The sequence below is a fragment of the Balaenoptera ricei genome, chromosome 16, assembly GCF_028023285.1.
Source record: "Balaenoptera ricei isolate mBalRic1 chromosome 16, mBalRic1.hap2, whole genome shotgun sequence".
NCBI classification, from domain to species: domain Eukaryota; kingdom Metazoa; phylum Chordata; class Mammalia; order Artiodactyla; family Balaenopteridae; genus Balaenoptera; species Balaenoptera ricei.
This window is the reverse complement of record NC_082654.1, coordinates 47307683-47320904: the sequence shown is the minus strand read 5'-3', so window position 1 is coordinate 47320904 and position 13222 is coordinate 47307683. Positions and strand designations below refer to the sequence as shown.

Genomic DNA, 13222 nt, shown 5'->3' with positions numbered 1-13222 from the left:
CTAGAGGCTAGAAGTCCAAGAACAAGGTGTCAGCAGGTTTGGTTTTTCCTGTGGACCCTTTTCCTTAATGTGTAGATAGATGGCCATCTTCTCCCTGCATCTTCTGTCTGTGTATATTTGTGTCCTAATTTCCTCTTCTTCTAAGGACACCATTCATATTGGATTAGGGCCCAGCTTAATGGCCTCATTGTAACATAGTTACAATGTTAAAGACTCCCACCTCCAAATATAGTCACATTGTGAGTAATGGGAGTTAGGACTTCAAGGAATAAATTGGGGGTGGGGGGTTAACAATTCAGTCTATAACAATTGTGTATCAAGGAGGTCAATTTAAAAGCAGAAAGAACAGGTAGAATTACAAGAAGAAATGAAGAGAACATAAACGAAGGCATTGACAGTAGAAATGGAGATGGGATTTGAGATTGAGAGACATTAGGGAGGAAGAATTTGTTTTTAAGACTTTGTGACTTGAAGGTGGAGGAGTGTGAGAAGGAGGAGGCTAGCAGGACTCTCAGATTTCTCTAATCCAGGAGGACAAACAGGCTTGAGGGAGTAGGTGTGAGCTGTGCAGTATCCCTGCAGAGTACCCAACACTTTGCAGCCAGACAGCCTGGGTGGGGTCATCTGTCCTGCTTTCCCCTTCCACATCTTATAGCAGCTCCTCATTGCATGGACCACATGGTATACAACTGAACACGCAGCTTCTTGCTTCTGAACCTACACTTGAATGCTTCTTAAGATACTTATTACTGCTGTCTTATTTTTAGAGTTAGTTCCAAATTCCTGTTCTTTCCTTATTAATAAATTCCTTTAGGGCAAGGACTATTGTTTTATTCATCTTTGCCAAATTCTCCAGTATCTCATAGCTGGCCCGCAAAGCTGCACAGCAAATTCTAGTTGAGGGAATGATTTGTTAGTAGGATTGTTATGTTCAATTACTAGTTTGCCCATTTTAATCAAAGCTTGATACTTAACACCTGTTTGGTTTTCTTGCAGCATGAGAAGACTTTGGGACATTCCATGAGTCATTCAAGTAACATTTCTAAGGTAGAGTGCCACTGAAATATGTTATTTTTGTAGCTTGGGGTTTTTATATTCTTATACCTGGCATGTGTTTACACTCTTCTCTTTTAAAGACATAAAGTTATCAGTTCATTACTTTAATCCACTCTGGGACCACGTGAGGTATATAGCAGTTATATTTTTCTAGTGAGGCAATTCTGAGTGTGTGTTGGGGGGAGTGAGTAATAGGAGAAAACCCCATTTCTTCCAGTAGAAATCGTTTACTTTCAAGTAAAAGAAATCTCAGAGAGTCACCAGAGAATCTGTCACCTCAATTAGGAATGCATTTGCCTGATGGTAATAAAAAACCAACTCTACTGACTTAAATAACTATAGATTTCTGTTCTGATGACAAGATGTCTGGAGGTGGATGGTTCAGGGCTGACGCAGTGCTCACAGATGTTGCCGGGGACCTAGGCTCCTTTCGCTGTCTTTGTGCCACCTTCCTTGGCATATTGTCATCCTCATGTTTGATCTCAAGGTGGGAGCTGGACCTCCAGGCACCCTGGCTGTGGTCTGTCAGCTGAGAGTGACCCTTTTCAACAGGAAGGCAAAAGCTTTCCCAGAAGCATCCCTCAGCTGCCTGACTTCTGCTTACATCTCACTGGCCAGAACTGGATCACAAGACCCCCGCCAGCTGGAACGTGGCTAGGAAAAGGAGGGCAGAGGGGTAAATCGGCAGCCAGCAGCACCTGATACACCTGTGGGGTGGTCACTTGAGTAGCCTGCCAGGAGCACATCAGATGCTAGGGGTGACCCCGGAGCCAGCAGACGGTGTCTCCCATGCCGTGAGCTTGCTCCCATGCACTGCTCATCTCAGCCTAGACACGGGCTCTAGCCAACCCCTTGTCCATACAGGTGTGTCTAGGAAGGTTCCTTGCAAAGATGGATTTTCTCTCCATGCCTGTGTCAGATCCTGACAGGAAGATCTGAATATTGTGGCAAAACCTATCCTGCTGTCTCAGGCCTCTTAATTTCTCTAAAATAAACAGTGACATTGTATGCCAAATGTTTTTTATTCATATCATTCTATAGTATACTTTTGACTTAAAAGTAGAATGTAGAAAATCCTTTAAGACATTAATCAATCTGTTCTTAGGCATACTTGTGATCTAATCATGTCATTCTGCCAGTGAATTTTGCATGAAAAGAAAAGTCCACAGTGCTTAGTGTGCCTAATGGCCATTTACAGAGTGCTTCTTGGTTCATTGCTGGCCTGACCTTCCCCCAGACCAGTGTGGGGGTAGCTTCAGCCACCTCATGTAAATACCTTTCACCAAATACTCTCTGCTGTTCCAACCTCCTTTTCTTTTCTTTTCTTTTGCTGTTCCTTCAACCAGGAATGCTGGAGCTATAGAACTGTGTAGTGGTAGATCATTACTGTCTGAGTAAAATGGCCAGTTTTGCCCTGCCACTTTTTGAAGGAGCTGTCCAACATATAAGCATAGAGAAAAGTAAGAAGGCATAGATCTAAATGGCCTGTCTGGTTAAGTTGAATTAAACATTTTAAAAGCACACAGTAGCACTCATTGCCTTGCTCCAATGGCTAAGAGCAGTTCTGAAGGATGTTATTATCCTGTGCCTCAAATATATGTTTCTTGTTTGTTTATGGTTTTAGGAAGATTTTGTTTGAAGGAAAGTTTCCTCCTATAGTTAAAAAAGTTTGTAAACTCATGGCTTACAATGTCTAGAGGAACGTTTGATGGGCTTGTCACAGGCCTGGGGCATGGGCCTTCTGAGTCGCTCTGTGAGGGTGTTAAGAGGGTTAGGTGGACAAGGGTTTCTAGCCCTGTGACTTTGGGGAAGGATACTCCTCTGAACTTTAATTTCTTGATGAGTAAAATTAGGGTAATTATACAACCTTCAGGCTCGCTGTGAGACTTAGGGATAATGTTTGCAAGGAGCCATGGGACAGCTTCCTCATTGCAGTGAGTCAGTAAACTGACTCTTGTCAAACTTGGTTGAACCCTGGTGATCTTAGGTTGATTGGGTCAGGATAGTCCCCGATGGTAGCTATTATTATGTCATTACTGATCAAAGACAGAACCATAGGCAGACTTCGTTTTATTGCATTTCACTTTATTGCACTTTTCAAATATTGTGCTTTTTACAAACTGAAGGTTTGTGGCAACCTTGCATTGAGCAAGTCTATCGGCACCATTTTTCCAACAGCATTTGCTCACTTCTTGTCTCTGTGTCATGTTTGGGTAATTCACTAAATATTTCAAACTTTTTCATTAGTATTATTATATTTGTTATGGTGATCTGTGATCGGTGATCTTTGATGGTACTACTATGACTTGCTGAAGGCTCAGATGATGATCAGCATTTTTTAACAGTATTTTTAAATTAAGGTATGTACTTTTTTTCTTTTAGTTATAATGTTGCTTCAAAGTTAATAGAGTACAGTATAGTGTAAACGTAACTTTTATGTGCACTGGGAAACCAGAAAATTTGTGTGACTGGCTTTATTGCAATACTTGCTTTATTGCAATGCTCTGGAACTGAACTCACAATATCTCCGAAGTATGCCTGTATATGCTTTAAGATAAACATCACCTGGGGGTGAAAATTAAGAAATCTAATCAAAACTCTGGCTTTTTTCCTTTTTTCCTTTTTTCCTTCTTGCACACATTTTTATTGTGTGTTCTCTGTGCCAGGCACTGAGCTCTAGGTGCTGGCATAAAATGATGAGCAAAACAAACAAGGCTGCTGACATGGAGCTTTCCTGTAGGCAGGGTTGGAATTTTCTGAAAAAGAAGTTTTAGCTCCACACTTTCACACTCTTAGAAACAGGGGTACTGTGAAAGCCTCCAAGCTTTCTGCCACAGAGCAGAAAGAAGATTTGGGTCTCTTGCATTTCCACAGCAGGAGTTCCTGCACACTTAACTGGGATCAAAAGAAAACCTCAGGAGTGGGGAGTCTTGTGTGCTCACACCACTCACTTCCCAGTGATCCTCTCAGCATGAAATTTTGTTGTAAAATGTAAGCCTCCTTAAGTATGTTAGGCATGAACCAGTTAAATGGGGCTGTAGAACAGAGGGCAGGACTGCTGTGCAAGGTAACTTGTTTTTGAGAATGCAGTTCTTTCTTGTATTTATAAAATGAGCCTGTTGTTTGAGGCTACTTTTAGGCCAAGATATGTAAAACTCTTATCTTCAGTGTAGCAAACATACTTAAGCAGATGCTTCATACCCTTGAGATGGAAGATACAAAGAAAGGTCAGACCATGGACATGTTTTATGCTACCTGAGATCTCTGCTGTCTTGTCAAGAGACTTTTCCTGCCAACTCAGCCTCTAGCTGGATTTCAGGCTAGTTTGTGCTCACATTAGTCAGTCACCTGCAGTCTGCATTATGCTTCTGTTAAAAAACTAGTACAAAATGTTCTTTCGATGTGTCGCCTAAACTCTTATTCTATCACCCACCACTGGTCCTGATTCTGCCCTTTGTGAACTAGAGCTCTGACAGACAAGGGGATTTGGGAGGCTGTGTGGTGCAGAGAGGGGAAGGGGTAGAGGTAGGGTCTCTGCTGTAGGAGAGATGTTCAGCCTCTGGCTGACAGGTGGCCTTCACTCCCAGGGTGACCTGGAGCACAGGCTGGTGGGGGGAATGCAGCGAGATACTGACACAGCCTTCGGGGGACTTGGGTGATCACGGAGGCTGCTCCTGGAAGGCCTGCCATGTTAGGGTGAGATGACGTGACTCCCTGTCCAGGGGTGTTGTACCACCACTGCCCACCACCTGCAAGCTGTCTCATCACTCGGCATAAAGTATCCTCAGCTGTAACGTATACAAGGAGGCCCAGTGCAGCGTTTAGGAGTATTGCGTGAGTTCAGATTTTGTCCAACACTTAACTGTGTGCAAGACGTTATGCTTTGAATGCTGAACTAAACAGAGAAGAGAGGAATACGCAGAGTGCCATAAAATACCTGCAGACAGAATTATTATGAAGGTGAAAAAAAAGGGGCTAAGGTACAGAATTATGAGGAACTGAAGTTAAAAGGGCTGCTTCGGGAAGGTATGGCTGAGGAGGGGATACTTAAAGCAGGACATAAAAGGTAAAAAGGAGCTGGCCAGAATGGGGTTAAACTGTAGTAGAAAACTGGTTTGTCACCTTCTTGGGAAATCCAGTTCTTTAGGTAAAGATGAAAGGCAGGTATTTGCAGCCTTGGTCACTGGGAGTGATGGCTCTCATGGCCACCCAGTTGCAAGGTACCTGTAAACCCTGGGGCTGTGTTGGTTGGGACCATTCCAGTGAGGACCACTGTGCTTTGACCTAAAACCCTTTAGAGGAAGGTTAGAATTCCCCGAGGCGGCTTGAACTCACTCTGTCCAAATGGAATTTTTTAAGATACAAGGAATTGGCCTAGGCCAGGTTCACTGAGGGGGTGGGCTTTCTTGAGCCTCTGCTGATACCTCTCAAGGGAGGCTTATGTGCGGGAAAGGGCAGCACACAGACATGGCGTTAGTTTACCCTGAGGGAAGCATTCTTATTCAACCCGGGGAATTGGATTTGGTCCAGGTGACACAATTTCTTGAACAAGTTCATGATTGGCAGCGCTTCCTACAGGGTGATGGCAGTGGCAAGCTGGACATCCATCATGAAGCCTGGAGCATGGGTGCCCTCCTCCCTGCAGCCAAGCAAGTTCACTAAGCTCCAGCAGTTGCTGAAGACTGGTACCTGGCAGAATATTTTAGAGCTCTGCATAATTTTATTCGGATACCATGAACATTATGTGCCTGCCTCTGGTTAATCAAGTATTCCTGGGTAGAAGTCAGATTGGACATGTTTAATGAGCACTTAAAATTATTGCTGTTCTGTTGTTTGGCAAGCAAATCTCAATGAATTTGAGCATTGACTCTCCTAGAGCTCTTGAATATTTTCTAGTTAATGTTGCCATTAGGTAGGAATGAGATACAGCAGAATGTCACATGTCAGATGTAAATACAGCCTTAGGATGGTGGCTTGCTGGCCACACACCTTGGTGTGATTGTCAAGACCAAGGCCTGCTTCTCTCTGTTTCTGAATACAGAGTTAACCAGTGACAGACTTAGGTTACTCAGACCTATGGGTTAAGTATAAGGCAAATGTGCCTTTCTTAATTTATACTGAAGAAAACAACTATCCCAAAGACAAGATACTTATTTTCATGCAGTAGAAACAAGGAGAATGAATTGGTGGAGTTGAATGGCATCAAGTGGTAACAGCCTGCTTCACGTGTGTCATGAACACCACGTAGCTTCACTTTGGGTTCTGATGGAGCTCCATGGTCAGTGTCTTGCTATTTGGCTCCCCTTTTATAAAGATTGACTGACCATATTTTCTTTTTTTTTTTTTTTAACCTTCTGACTGGTTACAGTTTAATTTTTGACTGAAACTCTAGACCAGCAGTTTTCAGTTTGCTTCTGGATCTCCTGGCAGGGAGAGGGAGAAGGTTAAAATCGGTTTCATAATAATACGAAGACATTATTTGCTTTTATTACTCTCATTCTCTCACAGGTGTACAGTGGAATTTCCAGAGACTGAGTGGCATGCAAGATGGCATCTTCTCTCTGACACTAATGGAATGTGTGCTGGTGGTCTTGTGTTTTAAAAATTTCTAATATATGGTTGATGTAACCCACATAAACATAAGAATGAGGCTCTTTGGGGGCCTCCTTCGTTTTTTTAGCGTGTTAAGGGGTCCTGAGACCAACAAGTTTGAGAACCTCTGTTTTAGACATATTAAAAGAGACACAGTTACTCCAGAGTGTCCTTGTTTTATTTATTCAACAAGTGTTCATTGAACACCTCCTGTGTGCTAGGCACTGTGCAAGGCTGAACAGTAGCAGCTTCTTGGTGAACATATTGTTCCAGTAACATCTTTTTATAAACCTTGACAAGTGCCAGGAAAGAAATGAACCAGGGTACAAGGACAATGAATAATAGGGGTGAAAAGCCCTTTTTGAGGAGAAACCTGAGGAAGGGCCAGTTGTGTTGGGTGGGGTGTGGGAGCATCCCCAGGAGGAGCAAGAGGGTGTGGAGTGCTTGGTGACCAACGCCGAGTCGCAGAGCAGAGAGGGAGGCTGGGCTTGGGGCGTTGGGGCCAGCAAAGGGGTTTCGAGCAGGTCTCTGAATATTCTTTTAGATTGTGGGTCGGGGAGGGCGTGTGCTTAAAGAGATTACTGATTTCATTTGTCACCTAACACATTTGGCTTTAGAGGAAGAGCCTTAACATTAAGTTGGGGGTCATCTTTCTCGTCTCCCATGTTCCTTGTCAGTCGCATTCTCCCAGGCCAAAGGTTCACCTGCCAGGTGAGTAGCCTGGGCAGAAACTTTTCTCATGCCAGTGAGTGGGCAGCGGTTGCCTCTGTTGGAATGGGGGCATTTCATCACAAATGTACCTGCAGGTTTACTCTGCAGACCATCAAGCAGTAGTAGTCCACCTGGAAGCCTTCTTCGCAGTGGAGACGTTCCAAGAATGGTGTGTGTCACATTTCTGCCTCTCTGATTTTATTTGATCCTCATAGCAGCCCTGTGGATTATTGACCTGATTTTTAAATGATTAAATTCCTGCTCCAAGTGGTGTGCCCTTGGGAGGTGGTGTGCTTAGTGGAGTGACCCCGGAACACACACAGACTGAGGACTTTGGAGTCAAAAGCCAGTGCTTTTGCTACCACCTCAGAATTTTCTCAAAGAATGATTGGAAATAAAAATGCATTTCAGTTATATTTGAAAAGTTAAATATTTAGGGACTTCCCTGGTGGCGCAGTAGTTAAGAATCTGTCTGCCAATGCAGAGGACACGGGTTCGAGCCCTGGTCCTTGAAGATCCCACATGCCGCGGAGCAGCTAAGCCTGTGCGCCTCAACTACTGAGCCTGTGCACCTAGAGCCCGTGCTTCTCAACAAGAGAAGCCACCGCAATGAGAAGCCTGCACATCGCAATGAAGAGTAGCCCCCGCTCACCGCAAGTAGAGAAAGCCCGCACGCAGCAACGAAGACCCAATGCAACCAAAAAATAAATAAATAAAATAAATAAATTTATTTTAAAAAATTTATTTAAAAAAAGTTAAATATTTAAAGGAAGTCTGTAGTAGTAAAGGGTCCTTTTGAGTACTAAATAACTCAGAAACCCAGCCCTTTCACCATGGTATTTCTGGTGGTTTGGGGGCCTTTATATGGTTACACTTATAGTTTCTGGGAATGTGAAGCCATCTTTGCTCAGAAATCATTGTCTTCAATGTAATTTATTGAAAACAAGTTATGTTTGCAAGATTCCCAACAGTAGCTTAAAGACCTGCTTTGTAAGATGAGCCATGAGAAAGTCCCTTCAGCTGTTGTCTTCCCTGTAGCAGTGCTATGACATATGCCCCTCATTATGCTGGGGACATATTATTATTCACGTAATTCCAACTCTCTCTAAAAGGGCACCGAAGAAAAGAATTCAGTGTTGGTGCTACTCGCTAGACAAAGCTGAGAGTCCTTTATAATGGAAATCATTTTAGAATTCAGTGGTTTTTATTGTACACTCTCCTCCATGAATTCTGTGTTGTACGTATTTTATATTGACTTTTTTAGCGGTCAGTTTCAATTACTTGCTATTGTGAAAGCTCGTTCTTGGCCCAGCCCTTCATCAGGAGTCAACATGTGTGTATCAGAGCAGCCACAGAACTGGCCTCTCCTCTTTAATTGTAGGTCATTTTGGAAGTTGAATACAACTGGGTGTTTATTTTTAGAAATCAGAATCTCTCTTAATGAAGCATTTCTTTTCACAGAGGAAATTCTGCGCTAAGCAGAAGGTTTGCTGAAACGCAGTCTCAGTCTGTACATTGCAGTGTCTAAACACCAAGTGAGACTCTATTTGGCTTTATTATATGAAGTCAGGCCTGCTGAGCAGCAGTAAGGACCCAGTCACTCTCTCTTGGTTTGGGGGCAGGAGCGCGGTAGCATTTAGTAACCTCCTGAGCAGAAAGTAAAGGTAAGGTGGTCTGGTAAGCAGAATTTCTAAATGGCCCCCCAAAGGTGTCCCACCCTGATGCCCAGAGCCTGTCACTATGATGAGACATTGCTGACGAGATCATTGTATTAATGGAATCACATGAGCTCATAAAGGCAGAGAGCTTTCTCTGGCTGGTGGCAGAGATTGGAAGCAAGAGTGGGCTTGAAGATGGGGAGGGATGGATGGGGAATGCAGGCAGCCCCTGGCTGACAACCAGCAAGTAAACAGGTCCTCAGTCCTAAACCTGCTAGGAACTGCCTTCTGCCAGCAACCTGAATGAATGTGGAAGTGCATTCTTCCCCAGAGCCTCCACAAAGAAGGGAGACCCTGAGCAGAGGGTCCTATCACTCTGTCTGTCGCATGATACATTTGTGGTTTTGAGCCACTAAGTTTGTGGTAATTTGTTAACATAGTAATAAAAATCTAATACAAGTGGCAAATGCCATCTTTGTAGAGGAAAAACCTCTCTCTTGATAGCTGTCAGAGCCCTTCACTTTCAAAATCTCTGTGCTGACAATGTAACATGCTTTCTTTTTTTTTTTAAGATTTTTTTTTGATGTGGACTATTTTTAAAGTCTTTATTGAATTTGTTACAATATTGCTTCTGTTTTATGTTTTGGTTTTTTTTTTTTTTTTGGCGGCGAGGCATGTGGAATCTTAGCTCCCTGACCAGGGATCGAACCCTCAACCCCTGCATTGGAGGAGAAGTCTTAACCACTGGACCACCAGGGAAGTCCCTAACATGCTTTCTTGATTTAGCCATCTTCTTTTTCTTTTACTTATTTTGATACTTTTGTTTGTTTGGTATGTTTTTTTGGTAGAAATACAGTAGTGCAATGACTTTCAAATTATGTTGACCGTGATCCTTTGTAAGAAATAGTTTTTACATTGAAACTCAGTTCATTGACACACACAACTGAAAGAAAAAATTCCCCCAAAGACTTAATCATCATGTCAGATGCACTTTGACATCTATTTTATTTCATTGTTAAAAATGTAGGTCATGACCCATGAAATCAATTTCTTTACCAGTTTTTCCAGAATTGGAAAATCATTACAGTTGGTTGTGCAGTTTTATTGTACTTCTTAGACTTTCAGTCACATGTTACTTTAAAAATAAATTTGTGTTTAGGAAATACCTGTTCATGGTTAAGTGGTATAAGGTTGGAAAGGGTCTTCATGAAAAGTCGGTGTCCCTCCTGCCCGGGGTCCCTGCTCTCCTTCCGTGTTTCACAGGAAACCACTATTGAGAGCCATTGACAGATAGTCTGCACGTGCCAGCATGCGTGGTGTGGCTCTCGTCTCTGCCTGCTCCCTCCATATACCCCTTACTGCACATAATGAGCTTTCCCTTCTTTTAATGATTGCCCACCTTCCTTTCTATCATTGTACCAGTATTAACTCAGTCAGATACGAGCCCACGGGCAATGAGGTTATGCCACCCGTTTGCTCCCACAAACAGTTTTGTACAAACCTCTTCCTGCATATGTGTGAGGATGAATTCCTAAAAGGAGAGTTGCTGGGACAAAGTGCACGTGCATTTGTAATTCTCAGCGAAATTGCCATCTTAGGAGGGAGGTTTACCAGGTTGCTTTCCCACCAGCAATGTGTAAGCATGCTTGTTACCCCATACTTTTGCCAACATGGGTATTTGATTTTTTTAAAACTCTTTTTGTTGTTGATGATGATGGTATTTCTCATTGGAGCTTTAATTTGTGTTCCTTGTTGTGAGAGAGGTCAAGCATCTTCTGATGTTTTAGAGCCATCTGTATTTCCTTTCCCATTTTTTGATTAAGTCATTGATTTGATAAATCTAATTTGAGGTCCGTTGTAAACACGAGCCCTCTTTGCATCTTGCCCTCCTTCTCTAGTCCTTCCTCAAGTTCCTTCTGGCTTAAAAGCAAACAAGCCCAACCAGACCATTTCTTGTGGCCCCATACCTGTTGATGAAGATCAGATGGGCTGATTCACTGTTGTTAGGGAGCAAAATGTTCTAAATGTAGCTTTGCTGGTAAATGAAAAAGGGCCCAGTGGGGTTTTGCAATAGAGGAGGAGGGGGAAGTGGCTGAGAGGGAGGTTGGAAAGTAACGTAGTGGAAGGAGCAAGGGAAGGAAGTGAAGCAAAAAGCAAGCGGGGAAGGGTAGGGTTACGGAAGGTACAGCTGGTGTCCTGCAGGGAGGAAGGTCCCCTCCAGTGTCAAATTGGTAAGTTCCTGCCACGGACTGACTGAGAACTCTACATGGTGAGTCTGTTATGACAGGCCTCCCAATGGCAGTAAGTTCTCTTGAAGGGAAACAGAGGTGGGAGCATGCCAGCTTCTACCAGGGATATATGGAAAGTTTTCTATTCCTTATGTTTTTGGCAGTCTTGATAAAATCATTTAAAACAGTGGGTTGATAGGAAAGGCAACCATTAAGTGACTTGAGGACAGCAAAACAAACTTTTCATTCCTAAGAAATAAAAGCAACTGGGATTTAGGCCTAGACAGAATCCAGAGGTTTGTTTTGGCGTAATTGATTACAACATCTTAAAAAGGGGATTTTTACGAAAATTTTTTTGTAGTGAGATTGCTTTACATTCTTTTTCATGACCGGAAAGTCTCTTGTTTGAGAACCAACAAAGAACTTCAGGAACAGAGGGCTTATGTTTTCTCAACACATATGAATTTTCTCGTTATGAACATTTACACCTTTTATCAGTAACTGGAGTCCTGTGTGGTCTGATCCTCGTGGAGGGGAGAGGGTGTTCTCCGGCTTTGTGCGGGGGGCACAGAGAGTCTCCTTTTCCCTTGAGCCAGCACGGCCTCCCGAATGTCACCCTGCCCCCTGCTCTCAGGAGGAGCTGGGGAGCTGTTGGCCCGAGCCTCTGAGAGGGGACTGCCAGCCCCTTGACTTACCTTGACCTCCCTGGTTGGACCCTGGAACTGTGTTTGAAGCTCTTGGCTTCATTTTGTCGTCGCCATTGTTGATCAGGCCAGTCTTTTAAATCCTCCTTGGTAGGTTGATAGATTTTACTCGGCCTGATACCAGCAACAAGTTAAGCTTTTTAAAGTTGCTGTCGCTGTGCTTTGATGATCATTCTGTGCGAGGACTGGTCCTGAACTCTCAACATGTGCTCCTCTTTAGCTGGTGACAGAAGGGACCTCTACGGGGGCTGTGATGGCCCCATGAATCTTGCTCATTTTCTCGCTCTTAAGGAGAAGGAGCCGGGATAAGGCATTTGTTGGTTTGTATGTATGTAAAACAACAGTAAGTAGATTTTAAAATTTTCCTTGTAACCTCATGATCTAAGAAGAAGGGAGACTTCTTCTCTGTTATTGGGAGGCTTGTCGAGGCTTGGACATTACCTGCTGAAAGTGTCTTGTGATGTTCTTTGTGGGATCAGAGAGGATGAAGTGAGGGCAGGAGCACAGATAGAGGATGCCGAGGCTGTTCCTGTTTCCCAAACACAGCAGGGGCTCGGGGCTGCCGCCGTCCCGCAGGTCTGCCAGTCTGCTGCAAGTGCAGACACGACTCTGTGTGAGTCCCCGTGACACACCTGAGCTGGGAACCTCATGGGGAAGGGATCGCAGATGTCAAGTGTGTGGATAGTCCGGCTGCTTCCTCAATGCAGATTTTGTTCTGCTCCGAGGCTCTTCCCTCCTACCACTGAGCCTTGCTATCACGGATGTGTGATAATGTGATCGTCACCCTGGACTTCCCGTTTTCACATGAATTACTTGAGGTTCAGAACAGGAGTGAGAGGCCATTTTGTCTTGGTTTCAGCTTCCCATCTGAGACCTGCCTCCTTTCAAAGACACTGATCCTGGGAGGGCCTCATTCTCCAGATAAGACCCCATTTTCCTTTCACAGGGTTTGCCTTCCCTTCAGAATACAGGAAAGTACGTGTGGTTTCAAGAGGCTCCTGTCCTTAGAATGTAACAAGGAGGGAGGTAACTAGGTATTGCCCCCGTCTTCTTGGTGAGCAGTATACTTTTCCCTTCCTCACGTGGGGAGGGCGCTTCCTTCTGTACCTCAGTCCAAGCGACTAAGCTTGAGCCAGCAACCAAGAGGAAGGAGAGCTGACCTCTTAGCAGTGAGGGACAAGGACGTGAACCTACATTCCCGTCCTCCCTTCCTCCCAGGTCTACTTGGGGAGGCATGGTGACGACGCTCACTTTTCTACACCATGACCAGCTT

At 43.9% G+C, this 13222-nt stretch overlaps 1 protein-coding gene across 5 annotated transcripts in view; it reads left to right on the top strand.

The window, feature by feature from the left end:
* The window catches only part of MARCHF8 (membrane associated ring-CH-type finger 8), a 111105-nt gene that overhangs the window by 86923 nt on the left and 10960 nt on the right, over window positions 1–13222 (top strand). For all 5 annotated transcript variants that reach the window (XR_009497945.1, XM_059899771.1, XM_059899773.1 and 2 more), the window contains one exon: window positions 997–1047. Coding sequence is in view for 4 of the 5 variants with exons in the window: in XM_059899771.1 (XP_059755754.1) it covers window positions 997–1047 (51 nt within the window). In the remaining variant the exon portion in view is untranslated. The remainder of the gene's footprint in view (window positions 1–996; window positions 1048–13222) is intronic.